The 19,623-nt window shown below is 42.1% G+C and overlaps 2 protein-coding genes across 5 annotated transcripts in view; one reads left to right on the plus strand and one right to left on the minus strand.

Moving 5' to 3' along the window:
* Positions 1-152: 152 nt before the first annotated feature.
* On the plus strand, positions 153-17,072 carry glt1d1 (glycosyltransferase 1 domain containing 1). Of its 4 annotated transcripts, none has more exons than XM_069683807.1 (13): positions 153-424; positions 798-949; positions 1,106-1,211; positions 2,686-2,737; positions 3,642-3,678; positions 5,055-5,111; positions 10,562-10,660; positions 11,351-11,400; positions 12,623-12,685; positions 13,511-13,554; positions 14,035-14,155; positions 14,692-14,790; positions 16,643-17,072. In XM_069683807.1, the coding sequence occupies exons 1-13, from the start codon at positions 357-359 to the stop codon at positions 16,787-16,789; spliced, it is 1,095 nt and encodes a 364-aa protein (XP_069539908.1). In that variant the 5' UTR covers positions 153-356; the 3' UTR covers positions 16,790-17,072. The 4 variants fall into 4 exon arrangements, with proteins under 4 accessions (XP_069539908.1, XP_069539907.1, XP_069539910.1 ...); XM_069683806.1 differs by having other exon boundaries at positions 14,040-14,155; XM_069683809.1 differs by lacking the exon at positions 12,623-12,685.
* A 680-nt stretch (positions 17,073-17,752) lies between these two features.
* The window catches only part of LOC138610454 (transmembrane protein 132D), a 35,486-nt gene continuing 33,615 nt past the window's right edge, over positions 17,753-19,623 (minus strand). Inside the window, exon 9 of the mRNA XM_069683216.1 lies at positions 17,753-19,554. Within this exon, the coding sequence (XP_069539317.1) occupies positions 18,226-19,554 (1,329 nt within the window). The 3' untranslated portion in view covers positions 17,753-18,225. The remainder of the gene's footprint in view (positions 19,555-19,623) is intronic.

Genomic DNA, 19,623 nt, shown 5'->3' on the forward strand with positions numbered 1-19,623 from the left:
GTGTTGAAAACTAACTAACTAACTAACTGCTCTGATGTTTTTAAGTCGACTCGGTCTTAAATAAGGTCTCAAAATAAATATATACATGGGCCTGTACCGTATGTCCGGTATGTGTTTCCGGGGAAGCATATAGGAGACGGACAGGTAAACATTTCAGGCGTGGGATCTGCCGCTCACGTCTACAGCTTTGCTGGACGTGTGACTTGTAGGCATGGGTCCAGGAAATGTGATAGCAGCTGTGTTAAGGGAGCCTACATAAATAACACAAACTGTGCTTGCTGCAATATTTCCTGTTGTTTTTCACTTATGTTTACTTGTAAAGTAGTTCGCTCGTCAGACCAGCCTCTAGTGAAGCTATGAAATTACTCTTTCTTGCCTGTCTCAGCCCCAAAACTGGGAACCACACTACAGCTGAGAGAATAAGGTAATTTAAACTGTTGCTAAGTGTAGTTAGCTACAGCAGGTGTTGCTACGTATTATTTGCCGGGTGAGCCTGTATTAGTCACTGGCAGTACACTCAGTAGTATTTCAAAGTGAAATGTTTTTGTTAAAATGTCTACTTAATTGCACAGTGGCTTCAGTAAATCAGCTATAACATGATTGAAAAAGATGACGCAGTGTTGTCAACAGAAAAAAAACATTTAATTGTTAGATGAGTAAAAACAAAATACTTTGGAGATAAATAAATGTTTACGTTTATTAATGTTAAGTAAAGTTTTAATGTTTGTAACTTTGCTTAGTCATCCTGTTTGTCCTACCATCCATTCATAATCAAATTAATATATTTTTTATTTTAGGTCCCACATTGAATCAGCAGGACACACTTGTGAGCTCAGGGATGCTGCAGAATTTCAGTCTCCTGCTGAGGTGGCAAGCCTAGTATCTCGAAATCCTCCATTTGAGGCGGCACTGGCCATTCATCTGTTCAGAGCAGGCAGGCTTCTCTTAGGTAAACGCCCTTGCTGTTATATGATCTGTTGACTTTTCCCTATTTACCGTAAGCCGTTTGTTAGTGTCAATAATAATAGTAAACCAACAAGTTTACTGTTACCCGTTCCACAAATGTCAGAGCACCTTTTGTTTTTATGTCTAACCTTTACACCAGACACCCAAGTACCCTTTGGCGTTATCTTTGGCGGAACAGACATAAATGAAGATGTGAAAGTTGAGCAGAAGCGTGTGGTTATGGAGCAGGTGCTACTGAAAGCCAGGTGATGTTGCTGCAAAGTACTATTTTAACCCATGTCATTCCAAATAGCTCCAATTTGAATTTTTGAAGACTGTGAATATATGTGGTGTGTTCTTGAACACTGTTGTTATCCGTGCAGAACTACATAGTCACAACTTTCTTAATAACAATGTACTTACTGAAGAATTTGTTTCCTGTCCCATCTGTTTAGATGTTTACATACTCATAGAAATAAGACTAACACTATAATTCTACAATGTGTAACTTTTATCGTAGACTTTTTAATATCTCGTAGCAGGAAAAGCACAGGTGTAACTAATGACATCAATTATGTATGTAGTTGTCCCAGTTCAAGGGCCCTGCTATTGTACTTAATTATTCATTGCCATGGCTTTCATCTCACAGTTATATAGAATTAGGCAATAGTTAGTTACACCCATGCTTGTCTGAAGTAGCTTGTCTGCCAGCAGAAAGGACTTGTGGTATCTCTTAACAAGCTGTGATGGCAGTACAGTCATTTAGCAGATCCATAACAGTCACTCATTTGATTATTGTCTCATATATGCTAGTAATGTCTGTGTCCCATGTTTACCTACTTCCTTTCATAGAAGTTCGATGCTGATGTCATCACCCAAGCAGGAAGTAAACGTGAACTTTTCCCCCCTTTATAAGTTGTTCACATGAAATCTAATTAATTTCACTAATAGTTTGATGTTCAGTCTTTGTCAAACTAAATGCTTAATCCTTTATAGTTTTACAAGCTCAACATGATAAATAACAACTGCAAGTCAATTCAAGATTTGATATTGTTAGAGCATTTCAGTCATATCTGTCTGGAGCACTGACATTGATGTATGAGGCTGAACACAAGCCAGCCACAGCTGTGCAGGCTGTGTTCCCTCTCCCCTAGTTTAACACTGAGAAGTTATTGTGCAGAAGTACTTATCAATATCTTTCCTACCCTGGTGTCTCTGTTATCATCATGATAAAAACAATACATGGTGTAGGGCATCCATGTAGTAAGTCTAGTGGGATAATTGCCTTCTGGGAGTACTGAGGGGAAATCCAGGTTTCACGACTTCAAACATCTGAATCCACGTGCTCCCCCGCTGTTAGCGCCTTCTCACACAAACCTTGATCATGAAATTTAGTCACCACTCTGAGCCACGTTGGCCCATTTATGACTGCACGCTCACACATGCACAAATTAATATCTCCCCACTGTTTTTTGCTCTACATTCTCTTTGTTTTGCTCTTTGTATTCTTGGCGTGTTCATCCTTAAACCCTTTGACTTGAAACCACAAGCAGTTTTTCTGCTCTCATGCACTCAGTCTCAGCCCGGAGACGTCTGTTTTTTAATATTACCACTGCTTTTTGCTCTATTGTTGTCAAATTGTCAGTGCTTTTATAAGACGTAGACTTTTCTGTCAGCATTGGAATTGTGCTAACTAAAATGTCTTTACAGGGGTGATAATTAAGTGTTTTTTTTAATCAGGTTCGCTGTCGCCTTTACTGACAAACTGAAGGAAGAGGCAGAGTTGTTTTTGGTATGATTCTTTTCTTTTGTCTTTTAATATAACTGCACTAGTTTATGTCTGATTATTGCATGTGTAAGTCTGTGTCTAATGTGCCATAGCGTGCATAGCACCAGTTCTACTCACTTAAGTTTTACGAGAACATTTCTGTATGTCCTTAATTGCTGCTTCATCAGTATGTTTATGACGGCCTGCTTTGCTGCACCTCTAACCCTTTAATCTCAATATAAACCCAGCAGCTGACAAGACCATCATCACTGGTATTTAACAAAATATTAACCTAATCAAGAAGTGAGTGCAAAAGTTTTTTGTTTGCATTTTACTGCACATCAACAGACAGCAGGAGCCTGACAGCTTCAATAAAACAGAACAGAAGGGCTTTTACAATACAAACACAATATCCTGCCATGTCCCCTAATAGTTTGGCATTAAAACAATATTACCGTGTTTTATTTTCAGATTAGATTCCACCCGTAGGCTGCAGATCGAGGCGAGTGGCATGCTTTATCTCCACCATTTAGTGCTGACAGCAGGCAGACAGGACAGGCACTGAGAGGCATCCGCACGCTTTTTATTGTGACAGAAAACACACATAGGGGATGGATCTGCTGTGATAGCATCCAGTCAATTTCTTTTCCATCCTCTCTGATTTATTTTGGAGCACCCCCATTATCTTAGCAACTGTTTTCCTGACTCACTTCTAAAGTTCGGATTTGACTTAATATGTCTGGAGCTTAAAGAGCGTTTATAGACTGTTTCTATTGACTGACATAAAGAGACAGAAGCTCAGGTATAATAATCATATGTAATTTGTGTAAACAAACACAACCAGTAATTACAGATTGCTTTAAACCACTTGTGTATTCATGATTTGTTTCGTGTTTTAACCATAATTATTCTGTGTTTTTCTCTGAAGCTGTCCCCGAGCAGCAAGATCTATGTCCAGCCCCAAGGTAAGCTCTGCAGGATGAATATCCTCGCCTCACGCTGTGCATCCCTGACTCGCCATTGAAGTGTTGCATTAATCAGCTTTGACATTTTTTCCTCCATTATCATGCTTTCTGCAGTACAGAGTTCTGTATGCTCTTGCCATTGGCCGCTGTGCCATGTAGGACAGCCCAAATCACTCTTCCATGTTGCTTCCCACCAGTAGCCTTGTTTGGCAAATAGTGTCCCTTCATAGATTAGAGGAGAGCCCTTGGCCAGCTGCATGGCTGAGCCCGGACCAGTAAAGCTTATTTTTCATGCTTGTCAACAGATAGTGATCACAGTGAGGCGGACCACACAAAATCATGGTTTTAAAATGCACATGTATACATAAGGCTTTATTTAAATCCCTTTTGCATACAGTTAAATGTATACAAACATAGTCTATGTGTCTAATATGAATAAGGGTTATACAAATTATAGATCTAAGACTATAAGAACAGGGGATGTTTTAAATTTAGCGTGTCACATGAGCAACAAAGCACAAAACCAGGTAAAAAATACGAAATGTATTCATCAGCTTAAAGCTGCTGTGAGTAACTTTCAGTTTGTGCTGACTTTGGTGCCCCCTGTGGACAAAGCTGTGCCTCTTATCTCTTTGCTGATTTTGTCCAGTACACTCTTAAAGCTCCTGTGAGGAATTTTTATCTGTTTATGAAACAGACTGAAATTAATTCTGATTACTCTATATGACCCACCAAAGCAAACCAGACCATCAGCAACAAGACTGATTATTTCTATATAGTTATTTTAAATGCCTGAAACTGCTGGCGGGGGGGTAGGTGTCAAACGAAGCGATTAACTGCACGCTGCCTTTGTTTACATTTTCCAGGGCAAAAATTTAAAGTGAGTGATACATTTGACTGTTAAAGAAAGCAGGATGAGATTTTTCGTTAAAAACCACCACTGAAGCATGTACAGGACAAAATCAGCTGAGAGATGAGAGGTACGGCTTTGTCCACAGGGGGCGCCAAAATCAACACAAACCCAAAGTTCCTCACAGGAGCTTTAACGAAAAATCTCATCCTGCTTTCTTTAACAGTCATATGTATCACTCACTTTAAGTTTTTGGAAAATGCAAACAAAGGCAGCGTGCAGTTAATCACTTCATCTGACACCTACCCCCCCGCCAGCAGTTTCAGGCATTAATAATAACTATATAGAAATAATCAATCTTGTTACTGATGGTCTGGTTTCCTTTTGTAGGTCTGTTTCATAACTTGTCAAAAACTCCTCACATGAGCTTTAACTAAAAAACATGTTGACGATTTTTGTGCACGATGGATGTTTTCATTGATATACGAAAAAGCTTTACTAAAATGTATCTGTGTTTCCTTTAAAGGCATCCACACGGAAGTGGCTGAACAATTCTGCTGGGCTGAATTCTTGAGGAGCTCAGGTACCTGCTTCTTGATTATTGACATAGCTCAATGTGAATAGTTTGCAGTTTAATTTATTGTATTTAATTTTTTCGCCCCTTAATAGAAATTATTCTTGTCAAAAATTCTTTTTACTGTCTCTGTCATCCTTATGCAGTCTGATTAGAATAACTGTAATCTACTTATTGAGGCAATGTATCAAATTATAGCAGGAAAAGTGCACATCCACAAAACCTGAGAGGAACAGGTGCTCGACAGTGTTGGGTGCACTATAAAGGAGAGGTGCTTGCATATTAAATTCAAGCTGCCTTGTAAAAACGGTTTTATGGTTGTTGTTTGACCGACTTTACAACAAGTGTGCCACAAAATTATAACAATCTGCAATATTGTGCTGACATATTCTATACTGCATCCGTCTGTCCTTAGCTCCACTATTAGTCAAAGGCTGTGCAGTGAAGCCCCCACTGGGAGAACAATAGGCAATCCATTCAAACACCCCCAATCTGAGAAGTACCAAACTGAAAGCCTTTATTTACCCAGAGCTGTGGTATATACATCCATGTGCTTGTATTCACTTACCCAGCCTTTTCCCTTCACTCCCCCAAAGCTCCAACTCTCATTTGAATTGCTCAGTAAATATGCAAAGTGTTCCCGAGTATCCTCACACAAACAATGCACACTTTAAACTGGACATTGCAGGATAATGTCCATCCCCGGAGCATTAGTGCTCATAGAGAGCACCGTGCGGACAGAGAGGAGCGACTGATTTATTGCAGTCTAGTCCGAGGCCATTTGTCATCTCGCTTCACAACTGGTGCAAGAAATACTAATTGCCCAGAGTCACTTCTCCATTTGTTACACTCACAGTAGGAGTCACTACTATTGTGTTTTTCTTCAGATGTGATGAAACGACTGTTATGTGACTTTTTAGAGCTGTAAGCAGTGTTACGGTTTCTGCATATGTGCCATCTGATGGTGTTTATTGTCTGCCTCATTTTCACGGATGTGGGTCAAATGTGTTTAATGTAAGTGAGAAAAAAAATGCCACAGTGTTAACACCACATTGCTTTAAGAAAACAGCATGTGCTCTAACTTTTGTTTGTATATATTAGTAAATGTGATCCCAAAGCAGGAACCCCATTCAAATTAAATCATATTTATTTATTGTTTTAAATTTGCTTTTTTGGTGATATCTCTGCGTTTTCATGACTGGGTGGGACAAAATATCGATACGGCAATATATCATCATCCTGACTTGTGCAATACAATTATCAATAGGCCGGCCCCAAATATTGATATTTCAGTTTACAAATATATGGCGCTGTAAACAGATTTCCCTGCAATTTTGACTCACTGCGTCACGACTTCATGACTCCTCACCGTGGGGCTTAAAGGGCCAGTTTGCTGATTTTCAACCTCAGTCCTATCATGCTATTATGGGGAGCTAATGCCATTGTGGTAGGAAAAAAATGCAATGCTCAGAGGGAGTGGCGCAGTGCACACTGGGTGTTGTAGGAATGTAGAGTTGGCAAAACCACGAGCTGCTTGTACAACTTTCTCCACAGCTATGGCGCCAATTTCAAGTATTATTGCTTCTATCGATTACAGAGAGCACCAGCTTTGACTGACAGAGGCTTTTTCCAGGGGCGAACTGCTCCTTCAAGACGCGAATGGGGGAAACGTGAACAGAAATTAATTTGCCAAAGAAGAAGTTGACAGCAGGATAAAAATAAAAGAAGACAGTGGGATAATGTCGGACAGCGGTGCAAAGAAGATAAGAGATGCACCAGCTACTTTCAAATCCAAAGTCCGAATTAGTTTTTACAGTTGTTCTGAAAACATCTCAGGTTGTGTCAAATTCTGTGAAACTGACACCAAATTGCAGTGACTGAATACAGTAATCCTACACTTTACCTTTTTAGGAGCATTTTGTATTCTTCAGTTAATCAGATATCATGATGTATCCTTATATGATTGTCATGCAATATACCGCGGAATCAATGATATTATTGTTATCACGGGCCAAGCATTGTGTATGGCGTATCATATCTTATTGTATCGTATCATGGGTCACCCTGCGATTCCTACCCCTGTTCATTACGCTAAAAACCTTTTAAGTTTTGTAGTCACGTGGTCATTTGTGTAGTTGGATTGACACTTATTCCGCGTCCTTCTCTTAAACCTCGCTGACCCATATTCACTCTGAACAGCTCCAGCTTTTCTCAGACACAACAATGCCCAAAGAAGTGACTCATTTCTAGTTTGACATAAATACATAATTACTAAATTGCGAGTCTGTGGTATATTGTACATTTGCTAGCTTAAGTAGGAATATATGCATTCTGTCTAGTCCAGTGTTACAGCAGTGAAAAAAGGTCCACCAGTGAACATTAAATGAGTAAATCAAACCTCCCACATGACTGACTTCACTGTCTGTGTTATCCTTTGAGTGTCATGTACCCTGCAAAGGCATAGACTTCATCACCGGAGCTGTCAGTCCATGAAAGCCTCTCTGTGTATGTTGTTTGTGACCCCTGCTGCGTGCCTCGTGAGCGGGGTTAAGATGATACATGTTGAACAGCGCTGTGGAGGGAGCAGCGATGCTTTGAATCCCTGAAGGAAGAGGAGAGACATGTAGGGAGCGTGTTGTTACTTTCTCCAGCAACGTCAAGGGATAACATGATGATGGAATACATTACACAGGAAGCTCCTCAGTAAAGATTAAATTAGAGGTAAGAAGGTAGAAGTAAAGTGCAACCCCTCGTACCACCGTTGGAGCCGGATCAGGGAGCAGCCCTGGTGCGATAGGGGGCATACCGTGCTTGGAAATGGCCTCGTGTTCCTTGGTCATTATATCAACATGATTAGCTTTCAGACTTGTGGAGATTAACATATTTCTAACAGTCTTAATGCATCTCAGCTTTGTTAGTAGCCGGCATCACCTTGGTTTTCTTCCTTTGTAGATGGTGTTGTCATAATTGTGTCCACCCACCCCCGACACACCCCCGCTACCTGTATCAATCTGTGCCACTCAACAGATTAACGGGAACTCTTCGGTTATGCTCCCACTTGCATGCGCACACGACACACACAGCCACACAGACTGATTAAAACATCAGGGGATTGTTCAGAATGCCCTTCTGAAATCAAAAGACAAAAGCACAGAAATGTGTCTTGCATAGACCTCACAGAGCTGCAAAGAGACGGAGGGAAAAGATTGCTGCTGGCACACACATGATTTGTACACTTTGTTTTTCTCCCCTGAGGAAAAAAAGGAATTGTGTTTTTTTTTTAGTTCTTTGAATTTCTTTCTCATTTTGACAACTCTGAGCTCTGGTGTGATTCCAGCTCTCCTCCATTATTTTCCTGCACCTTCCTTCAAAAGTAGTGACATGTTTGTTTCCCTTCACCTACGTAGCGTCTCATCCTGCGAATCAACGCGAATACGTTACGATTCGGCCCCCAGATTTAGAGCTTTTTTTTGACAATCGGCTCCTAGGATCAGGGTCAATGCCTAGACTCCACGCTGTCATTTTAAGATTCTCTTTAATAGCATTAAAGAGCTGCTTCAGCCTCCTGATCTGGACTTATCTGGCAGCAGGGGATTTCAGCCGACTGTCACAGCGCTTAGAGCACGTGCTCGTGTCCGTTTGTGGCATTAGTGCTGAAATTGTTTGTTTCTCAATTTGTCACTTTCAAAATTCATTTCGTCACAGGCTTCTTTTTTTTTCTACATCACTTAGATTTTGGTGCAACACTGCTGAGCAGTAGACCTCGACTTTTAAGTGTTGCGTCAACACAAACAGTGCTTAAAGTTGACATGAAAGCAAGCCTGGCCTCTAATATGTTGTAAGGAATTCTGTTGTTCAGCACCTAACCTCTTCAAATGAGCTTCATATACTACTTGGGATTAGGACTACTGGATAACACATTCTGTGGAGGCGTTCATGGTCCCCAGAGGATCAAACATCATCTTGTTGATCCTTTGACTTTCCCTTTCTGGGGTCACCAGCAGGTCAAAACTTTCCCTTATCCTGTGATATGTAAACATACTTTGACAGATTGACACACAAAGATGTTATAGACTCCAGACAATAAATCCTTAAGACGCTAATGATCCTTAAGCTTTCCCTCCAGTACACCATGAGGTAACGATTCACTGCTATGAAATGTGGTACAAACATCAACATCTCCCTGAGGTAATTCTGTTGCCTCCCTCTACTTTCATCTTAAATTTAAGTTTGCTCCTCACTTTGGTTAACGATGAAGTACGTGCCAATTTAATGACAATCCCATCATCATCTGCTGTAGTGTTAAGTGCAAAACAGCAAACTGTAGCATGCTAACACACAAAAACTAAGTGGGTGAATACACTGGTCAGCCGTAACATTATGACCACTAACAGACGAAGTGAAAAACATTGATTATCTCGTTATAATGACACCTGTCAGTGGGTGGGATATGTCAGGCAGCAGGAGAACATTCTGTCCTTGGAGTTGACGTGTTGGAAGCAGGAAAAATGGGCAAGCGTGAGGATGTAAGCGACTTTGACGAGGGCCAAATTGTGATGGCTAGACGACTGGGTAACAACCTGCAGAAACGGTTCAGGAATTGAGGAACACGACGAGTTCAAGGTGTTGACTTGGCCTCCAAATTCCCCAGATCTCAATCCAGTCGAGCATCTGTGTGATGTGCTGGACAAATGAGTCCGATCCATGGAGGCCCCCACCTCGCAGCATACAGGACTTAAAGGATCTGCTGCTAACATGTTGCTGCCAGATACCTCAGCACACCTTCAGGGGTCTAGAGGAGTCCATGCCTCGACGGGTCAGGGCTGTTTTGGTGGCAAAAGGGGGACCTACACAATATTTGGCAGGACTGTATGGTACACGTTATATCTGCTTAACATTAGCACGTTAGCGCAAAACATGAGCTTCATGGTAGGAGGTGCTGGCACCATAAGCCTGATGAGGTGCTGAGTGACACATATTGCCCTTGTCAGTGTTAATAAATGGTGCTTGATTATATGTTTGGGGGTTGAACATCTGGATTGATCCTGAAAGTTAAATCATCTGGGGAAAACACCCGTTTAGTGGCTCCGCCTCTCAATTAAATTAAGGTTCTCGGAATGTTTAATGTCGTTAGCCTGATGTCGGGTTAGCGCATCTTAATCTCTGGCTGCTCGGTGTGCATATTGTCACCCGAACACTCGGGCGGCCCTGTAGTTGTGACGCCGTATTACACACTGATTAGACTTCAACCTTCCAATGTTTCCAGCAGACTATTTCCCTGCTGAGTGTTACAAGTCTGATCAGAGAATTGCGGGAGCACATTAGTCATCGCTGTCGTATTTTCCTCATGACCTTGGGTGATGTATTGCTTTCATTATCTGCCGATGTACTTGGGATGTTCATTATGCAGTGTTTTGATATTGTGCTGCTGTCTTCCTGTGTGTCTGGCTCACCTCCAGGTGTAAGCAGTGAGCGTGTGGATGAGCTGCGTGTTTTCCTGCTGGTCTGTGGCCTCAGAAGAGTCAAGGACCCCCTCTATCTGGTGGAGGTATTTTCAGGTATAACATCCAATTCAAACCATGTACTTTAGATATTTAAAGGTCGTATACAACATAAAACAAACGCATAATATCATATTAAAGCATTTAGGCCAGCTGAGAAAGCAGGGTGTTTCTTGCTTGCATGTTTTCAACCTACATGGTACAAAAACACAATCTGCCTGTATTTCTGTGTCGGCCTGTGGTAGAGGCAAAGCCAGCGTCCTCATCAATTAGGAATGAAGTTACATCTCTGCGGTTGAGTTTCAGCTAATTGAAAATTAATGTGAAAGTACAACGAGATTCTTCTGACAGCTCATGTTGGCCCTACAAAGAGATTATATCATGCCTTTATAGTCTTATTCTCATATAATGACTCTTATACGCCTTCTTCCTCGCGTCTTCTTTGAGGGCTTATATGTATCTTTGAAATTCTCTTTTATTTTATGTGACTTTCAAAGCACACAGTTATGGTAATAAGGCAGCACTAGAGGGCGTCAAATTGTATATTTAAAGTTTCATACAGATGGGGGGACGAGATGAGAGGATTTTTACATCTAGGAATGAAGTTGTGCTGTTTGAATGCTTTAAAGGACAAACCTAAGCAGGTATTCCTTATGCAAAACAGCTTCACTGCCTTCAGGAGCAATCTGTTTCTTTAACCCGAGCTGTTAACATATTGACATTTCCAGTTGTGTTTTGTCTCCTCAGAGTGGCATTCTGAGAATCCGCTGAATGTGTTGGTAATTATTGGACCAAAGGTGAGTAAATATCCATTATAGAAAAAGTCAAACCTGCCGTATGTCTCCCTCTGTACAATGATCGACTGTACTGTAGAAATCACCTATAATAGGAACCTTCCCTGGGAATCCAGGCTGCTCCTAATTGGATGTAGCAGAGATACTGGCTTAACTGTTTAGCTGGAATTAAAGGCCATCGTGGGAGGAAATGGCAATCTTTTGGAAACATGGCAAAGGTCAACAGCAGCAGCAGTAATAGTAGTCCTTTGTTTCTGTGTCCAACTGTCTGACTGCTTTATATACCGCTGCATCTCCTGCTGCAAGTTAGCCTTTGACCAGTGACCTGTATACAGGCTTCTTAGTTGAATTCACATGGATGGGCGTGTATCTGTACATGTGCTTGTTTCAATCACTGTCAAAGCTGTTTGTGGCCCCGTCACACACCATCATGTTTCTGTCCTGTGTGTCACTCCTGAAGACGCACACTGAGCGGCTTCATGTCGAGCAGGTCTAATAATAGGGGGGAAAAGCAATATAGGCTGTCATGATTTATGATGATTCATAAACCGGCCACACAATCAAATCAGAGCAGGAGTTTTTTTTATACATTTACTGTTAAAGTTTTTTTTAAACTGATTGCACTTTTATGTTCTGTCTGCTCGCTGCAGCACACGGAGAGATAGAAGTCACATCCCGGCCAACCTCACCGCTCTTACGACTGTTCCTCCTTTCCAATCTCTCACTCATTGATTTCTCTCTTCATCTTCTCTTCCCCCTGACTGGCTTTGATACAACATCAGCGTACAGTATTTTAGTGTCTGTTCTTTCTCTCAAACAGTGGTGTCAGGCAAAAGGTATGTTCTTGCTTTAGTTTCCTGCTCAAAAACAACTCAATTAGACATGGCCAGGGGCTCATACACGGTCGTAGCGCTGCCGCTTCTCGCTCCGCTCCGCTTTGTTGTTGTTTGATGAAATGGTTCAGTGGAAGCCGAGACGTGTGATTCATCTCGACACTCCTGAATCAGAGTGGAAGCGTGTTTGTTTGTTTGCCTGTGAAATGAAAAGCCGTGAACTATTATTATAATAAACATGTATATGTATGACAGACACATTCCCCCCTTGATAATTATAGGCTTCTGCTCTTGATTAAACATTACTGAAGATTCATTGAAGTAAAAGTGAAATTTAACAACATAAAAAAAAAGATGGAATGAGTCTCTCATGACGTACAACAAATCCACAGCTACCTCACTGGAGTAATAAGCGCTGTGGCTGCACGGCATCTGTCATTAAGAGGAGAATTCAGGTCAGTTTGTCAGCAATGACACGTCACTCCCCCGTAACTGGGCTTTATTAAGCACCACAATGTGCAGCATATTCTGTGCACAATCATGTGATGTTTTATCTCGGCATGTTTGCAGTCTTTTGCTACAAATATTTGTTGCTTAAAAGGAAATATGTGGGAAATAACAAAAAAAAACGGTGGCCATGATCACACAATGCTCACAGATGTGACAGATTCACTTTAGAGAACGAAAACATCGATAGAAAATCTGCTTTCACTTTCTGACTAGTCACACTTCCCCCTCCGATTTCTGTCGATTCACCCACTAACAGTACAGGATCAGTACAGTGCTTAAATCAGTTGTTTGTTAATACAGCCTTTATCCTGATACATCCCCACTCTGGTTTTACAATGTCTGCTAAATCCCAGATTACGCCAGGATACAAAAACTCCTCTCCCGCTCGATTCTGTGAATTGAATGCACAACACGCTTTACAGTAGACTCCTCTTAGAAATTTCATGAGCTATAAAATGAAAGAGGCAAAAGTAGCAGCTTGCTTGGCAACATCTTTGACCTAAATTGCTATGCTTTGACTTTTTCTGTGGGCAGGCTAATGCACGCAAATCCCACACTGCAATTAATCAGATTGGCCACCCACCCCACCCTGACCCCAATCTCTGGAAATAGAGGATTTGCAGAGAATGATTTGCCCATGAGAGAAATTATTAATTGTGTCATTGTTTGTTTTATCCTCTCGATTAAGTCATTGATGGAATTCTTGATGAAAACACGGCTTTAGATGTGTAGGAAACGGGCTTCACGTGTCTTGTGTCTGCCTCTGTTAGATTGATCCTGTGTTTACTGTGGAGGTGGAAGCTGTTGTTCAAAGGTAAGTTTTCTTTTTAGTTTCTCTTCTTTTTTACCTACACACAAATAAAATTTGAAATCTGAAGTGTAATTGCAGAGACTTTCTCTCCTGTGAGAAATTAGAAGTCTGCTTATTCTTCTATTTATCCCAGACGGCACAAGGAAATATCTTAGCGAACGCAGCTTACATTTATCTTGACATAATATGAACAGAATAAAAATCTTAGGGGAGCGCCGAGATCCTCTCTTTTTTTATTATCCGCCCTCCCACTCTCAAGTCGTAGCTGATCTCTCAGTTTTTCGCCAAAGGCCGTCACCACAACAAAGATGTTTGCAGCAGGAAGCTGCCCTCTCTGGTTAGGACTCTACCTGGACGCTCCGTGCATGTCACAAATAGTGCAGCAGTGTTTCCTGCCCCCAGCTTGTCACTGCCCTTTAGCATCATTCACGCCTCCGTGAACCCCGAGTCACGCAGAACTGAGCTCTGCCACTGCTTCTGCAGAACAGCAGGGGTCTTCTTGGCCCAGGAGAGGAGCCAGCAGGAGCTTCATGCTGCCATGAAAAGGTGCTTCGCCGTGGTCAACAGCTCCGTATCAGAGGGCATGTCAGCCGCCATCTTGGAGGTAAACATGCTCAGGACTCGGCTGTTATCTCCTCTTTGACTCGTCCATTGTGCAAAATAATATTTTGGTAATGAGATTTGGGTTTATCAAAGTATTTGCAGAGAATTTGCCACGCAGAGCCCTGGAAAAAAAGTGTGTGAATATTTACAGCAGTCCTTATCTTGTTATTTCTCGCGCAGCTACAATGTTATCTGACCACTTCAGGGACAATTACCCAAATTAATTGCTTGACTCCAATCTTCCTATTCCTGAGTGAGCAAAACCTGCAAATCCACTTAATCTTTTTTAAACTCAGTCGATTAAGACAATCCACAGTAGGCTTAGAGTCTGATTAGTCTGTTAGCATGTTTCACTCAACAACCTGCTGAAGGTATTAGCTGATACCGATTAATTCTGTAAGTGAACTGATGCAGTGAAGATAATAGCCTGTCAGTACTATTTTTTTTGTAGTTCTCAGAAGAAAGAGAAAGTGACTTTTGTCTGCGACGTTGTAAATCTCTGCGACCTTTCAGTGTTTCATCTCTCTGCTCCAACAGGCCATGGATCTCGGGGTGCCCGTGTTGGCCCGGAACATTCCAGGAAATGCAGCTGTAGTTCAACACGAGTTCACTGGCCTGCTTTACTCATCTCCTCAGGTAGATAGGCAAAAACACTGACCAGGTCACTACAGACACTAAGCCCTGTTAAGCTTTAATACTGAAGATAGAGGGGATAAACGGCATAAACACTGCAGCCAACAACTACTCCCTTCACCTCAAACGACCGGCAAAGTACTTTGGTGACTGAACATGTGTATGTCCCTTTCAGGGAATAGGTTTATCCTTAAAAATGTAAACATATTCTTACCATAAATCCAATCTAAGCTGGGAAAAGTCTAACAAAAAGAGCAGTTTTTTTCTTCCTAAGGTGCTCAGATTAGAATCAAAAAGTGCTGCCTTCAGGGACAAAGCAAAGATACTAAACTACCCATAGTGATGCAACACATGGCAGCATGCAGGAAAGGGTAAAGTGAGAGGTTCCCATGAGGTCAGTCTGATATTTAATGAGGTCTGATCAGAGTTTCCACAAGTGCTGGCTGTCTGCATAGAAATAAAAACATTTTAGGCCGACTGTTTTATCACGTCAATGATACTTTTTGATCTTAGTTTGTTTTTAACTGACTTGATGAGGATTTTAGTCATCGGAGGTTTGATCTGAAGTTCTCAGAGGTACGAGCTCAGCTATGATTAGCAGTTATCAGTGAGACAAGCTAAGCTAATGTTCGAATAAAGGAGGATAACAAAGGTAAAGGTCACATGACAAAGGGCTTGACCATGGTGCCTTCATGACAACATGCTCTAGCGTGATGTCGTTGTGACCGCTGAGATAAGTCTTCCCTGGGGGAGGGGGAGAGGGGGTTGGTGGTGGTCACGTGCGCACAGCTGAGCTGCCAGGAAGAAGCTCTCACAGATGGTCACAGCATCTTGGCCTGGATAAACCATGACCTCAGCCAGAACCGATGGGCAACGAGTGCGAGTCTTTCAGCCAAAACTTTCCTTGCGGTGGATCACACTCAAGAGTTTGTTTTCTTTTCTGCGTGCTTTAAAATCCTTCCCCTCCTAACATCCTATTTGTGACTGACAGTGTTTTCGGTTCTTTAAGCCTTCCGAGTAATTACACGACGAGTATAGATATCAAGAAAAGTGTCGAAAGAAACAAACACACAAGCACTTCAAGCTTTAAAAAGAAAAATGGCACTTCCTGCCTGGCTCTATAATTTGCACTAAAAGTGAAGTGATTATAAGCACGCTGCTCATAAGTTGAGCTTTAATCCTGTTGCAGAGGATTTATAGCTCTCATATGGCCATACAGAAGAGCCGTTTGCTACCAAGAGCCTCTCCAGACATAATCACATCACTTGACTGAAGTGAAGTGGAGTGAATTGGCCTGCTGACTGGCAGAGGCTAAAACTTTGTATGCCCATTGGCTCTCTGCTGCAGTTAACGCTGGCTGCCATGTTGCAGGATCACTTTCAGGCACTTCACTTCATTTTGTCGGAGGCTTGACTCAGACTGCCCGGCCAACAGATGAGCAAGAAGTATACAGGATGCTTTGTGGACAACTCGGGCATCATTTTTATCCTCGTCTTCCCCTCCCGTATCCCTGTGACAGCTGCTGTTGTTGTATTGTGTAACTGTAGCAGTCACTTTGGGTTTTTTTTTCACCTTTCTTTAGAAGCAAATGAGAGGTGGCAGTTACTAGGATAGACTGACAAGGTCCATTGGACAGCTGTTTTTAGAACTACTGCCATAAATATCTCCATCCTTTGGCAATGTACGGACTTTTTACTAATCAGTGCTCTGGCTTTTATCTGAATTCTGCTTTCCTGCCTTGGATAATCTTTTATTCTTTAAAAAAAAAGAAAAACATCTTCAGGCAACTTCAGTGGTAAGCTTTAAGTGGCATTTGGCACTAAATAAGAACATGTTTTGCCTCCATCCCTGCCAGGAATTTGTACATCAATCTCAAAGGCTGCTGTCAGATCACGAACTGAGAGAGAGAGTGGTGAGGAATGGGAAAGTCTACGTGGAAGAGCATCACGGCCTGAAGCAGGAGAGAGAAACCTACCAGCAGCTGGTGGACACTTTGCTCTGAGCATAATGTCACAGCATTCAACCTCACACTGTTTACCTTCTCAGGAACTTTAGCGACAGAGAACAGGACACAAACCCTTGTTTTTACAGAGCAAACGTGTAATAATTAAATGTCTATATTTCCAGTCTTTATATTAATCAGGTTTCTAATGTGTCTTTATAGAAATATCCAGTTTTATCTAGATTGCCTTACTGAAACATGCTGCAGAGCACCTTCAACCAAACGCCTAGAGTAAAAAAGGTTGTTTGTCTTACAAATAAATTGTATGTATTTGGAATTAATGATGTACTGTTATTTATGGTTTGTTATAAACATAGAAAAAACACTGGTTTTCTGTTTATTCCTTTGAGTAAGACAAAGTTGTTTTTTGTGACTGCTTGGTGATCTGAAAAGGAATGATAGTTATGATTTCCTCTGTGGAGACAAAATCAGCAGTTAATCCTTAAAGTGTAATTGAATCGTGATTCTTCCTCAAATGCAGTGCAGGATCAACTATTCCACTCCTGCTAAGAACAGTTCCAATATATCTTTTCCTTAAGGTCTGCATGCTCCTACATTCATTTTTAATAAAGTGCAACGGTTGGGTTGCACACGTTCAAAAACTCAATTTGTCTAAAGGGCAGAGGGTCACAAAAGGTTCTAGTAATTTGCGGTTACAAAGGTTGGTTTTTGCAACACACCGGGGCATGGGCTGGTTAGAAAAAACGTGAGTGTTCTCTCAAAGGTTTTGCACTATACCGATTGTTTGATGCAACTGTGAAATGAAGCATTACGAAGAATCCAGGTGAACATCGGTAGCTGACCTGCACACGGCTACCAGAGATTATATGCCTTTTATAAACTGGTAATGGCTTCATATTGAAAATCAACCGGAAGGCAATATTAAAGATCGTAGTGTTTTAATGAAAAAAAATCTAGTGAAAATTAGTTCAACTTAAGTTTACAAAGAAAAAAGGTCTGGGGTTTAATAATAGAAAACAACGATTTCACTTAGTCATGTTAAATCAAAGCCACTTTTTTGGTGAAACTCATATCTGTCACACAGAGTTCCTCATTATAATAGGTAATCAATATATTGTATTTCTTCTACAAGATACTTTTGCGGTGTGTCTTTGTACTTTAGTATATACCAGCATGTGAGTGCAAAACTTTAGAGACGCAGATATCCACATGCAGCATTAACATTTGGTGGCTTTAAACACTGTATAAATAAAAGTCCATCTGGTCAACCATCTAAAACATTACCAAACGCACCCACTCTCTGATATTAACAATAATATACAGTACATGTACATGTAAAAGGCCTTGATAGGTAATGAAATGTAGGGGAGAGAAAGTCCAAAATCACATATTCTAGACAGTTATTGGAGTCACAAAGGCATTGAGGTGATCAAAGCCACATCTACTGTACATGTGAGGTCTGATCAGGTCCGGTATTATAACTGGTCCCCTGGCTCTGCGATGGGCACTTGGGGTTCCTCCTCATAGCTGTCCTCTTTCCCAACCCAGTGGATGCCATGGCCGTTCTCCCTGGGCGGGACATGTGGTGAATGCTGGCGCTCCAGAGTGGAGAAGGTGGTAAACTGGACTCTCTTTCTCTTGCTGGTGGGCGAGTGGATGGACTCGCTGTGCATAGGTTTGCTCCTAATGGAGCCCACGCAGCTGATGGGAGAGTCTGTCACCGAGGCCAGGCAACTGGGCCTTCTGGACAAAGAGGCAGTCTTATCAGGCCCGATGTCTATGACTGTGGTTGTGGTCTGGGAGTCTTGCTGGACAGGACTTCCGGGCACGCTCATCACCAGCTCAGCATCCGTGCCGAGCCATACCCAGTCATGCCTGTGCCCTGTGGGCTCCTGGCCATGGGAGGGAGGCTTCTTGTGCCTGAACTTAATAACGTATGAGATACAATTCACCAGAAAAACCAGGATAGCCAGGCAAAAGACGCCTAACAGAGCATACATGCCAATCTCCAAATCTGTGAGCGGCCTGTTGGCCAACAATTCTTCACCACCAATTTCTACCTCCGCTGTCTTCTGTCCAGGTACATCCACCTTGGGGGGGAAGTTGTTATAGTTTACTAAGTTTCCCGGGGCCTTCACAGTGCTCGTAAAGCTAACACTGCTCATATCCTCTGCTATCATATTGTCCGAGCCATATGCTTTGCTGCTGTCACTAGGGCTACTCATCATGCTAGTATTTACCACACTGGTAGGACTTCCGGAGTTTCCTAAATTGCTGGTCTTACCCACCCCTCCAAGGCTGCCGCTGGTTATGAAGGTTCGTTCGGTAGATTTAATTGTGGTACTGATCTTCTGCATAGCACCCTCCTCCCTATCTGAGGTTGAGCTTCCTGCTGGAGGATCCTGTGACGGCTTCCTCTGCCTCCTCTCGCTGTCCACATCTCCACCATCATTCCCATAATCACTGCCATTGTCCTTGCTGGTAACAGTACTGCTGTCGATGCTGCTAGTATTGCCCTCCGGGCGTCGGCTGCTCACCCGAAACTTGACCTTGAGGCTGCCGCTGCCAACAGCCACAGTGCTTTTGCGTTTGGATTTCTGGCAGGCCTCACAGATGGACATCTCTACTCTGACTAGAACTCCTTCGCCTTCACCCTCTGCCACCACAGTTGGAGGTGTGCCTTGCACCGAAACCACCCCTTGATCAAGCGATGTAACCGTCACTCGGTAGAAAGCAGGATCATAAATGTCAAGTGGCGTCTGGTTGCCATCACTGAATTGCACCCAGGCACTGACCAAAGCTTCCTGAAAGAACAGAAAATACGAGACATTGCAATGGTGCTTTTAATCTTCAATTCATTTTTGAGACATTTA

The sequence above is a fragment of the Semicossyphus pulcher genome, unplaced genomic scaffold (assembly GCF_022749685.1).
Source record: "Semicossyphus pulcher isolate SPU_LCO1_2020_fin unplaced genomic scaffold, fSemPul1.0.p SCAF_6, whole genome shotgun sequence".
NCBI lineage: Eukaryota > Metazoa > Chordata > Actinopteri > Labriformes > Labridae > Semicossyphus > Semicossyphus pulcher.

What these genes read in the sequence shown, in the direction of transcription:
- glt1d1 (XM_069683806.1), top strand. Translation starts at nt 357, where the DNA reads ATGAAATTACTCTTTCTTGCCTGTCTCAGCCCCAAAACTGGGAACCAC. An exon ending in CAGGTGCTACTGAAAGCCAG is followed by an intron (nt 1,212 to 2,685) that starts GTGATGTTGCTG and finishes TTTTTTAATCAG; the next exon opens with GTTCGCTGTCGCCTTTACTG. An exon ending in TCATTAAGAGGAGAATTCAG is followed by an intron (nt 12,686 to 13,510) that starts GTCAGTTTGTCA and finishes TGCCTCTGTTAG; the next exon opens with ATTGATCCTGTGTTTACTGT.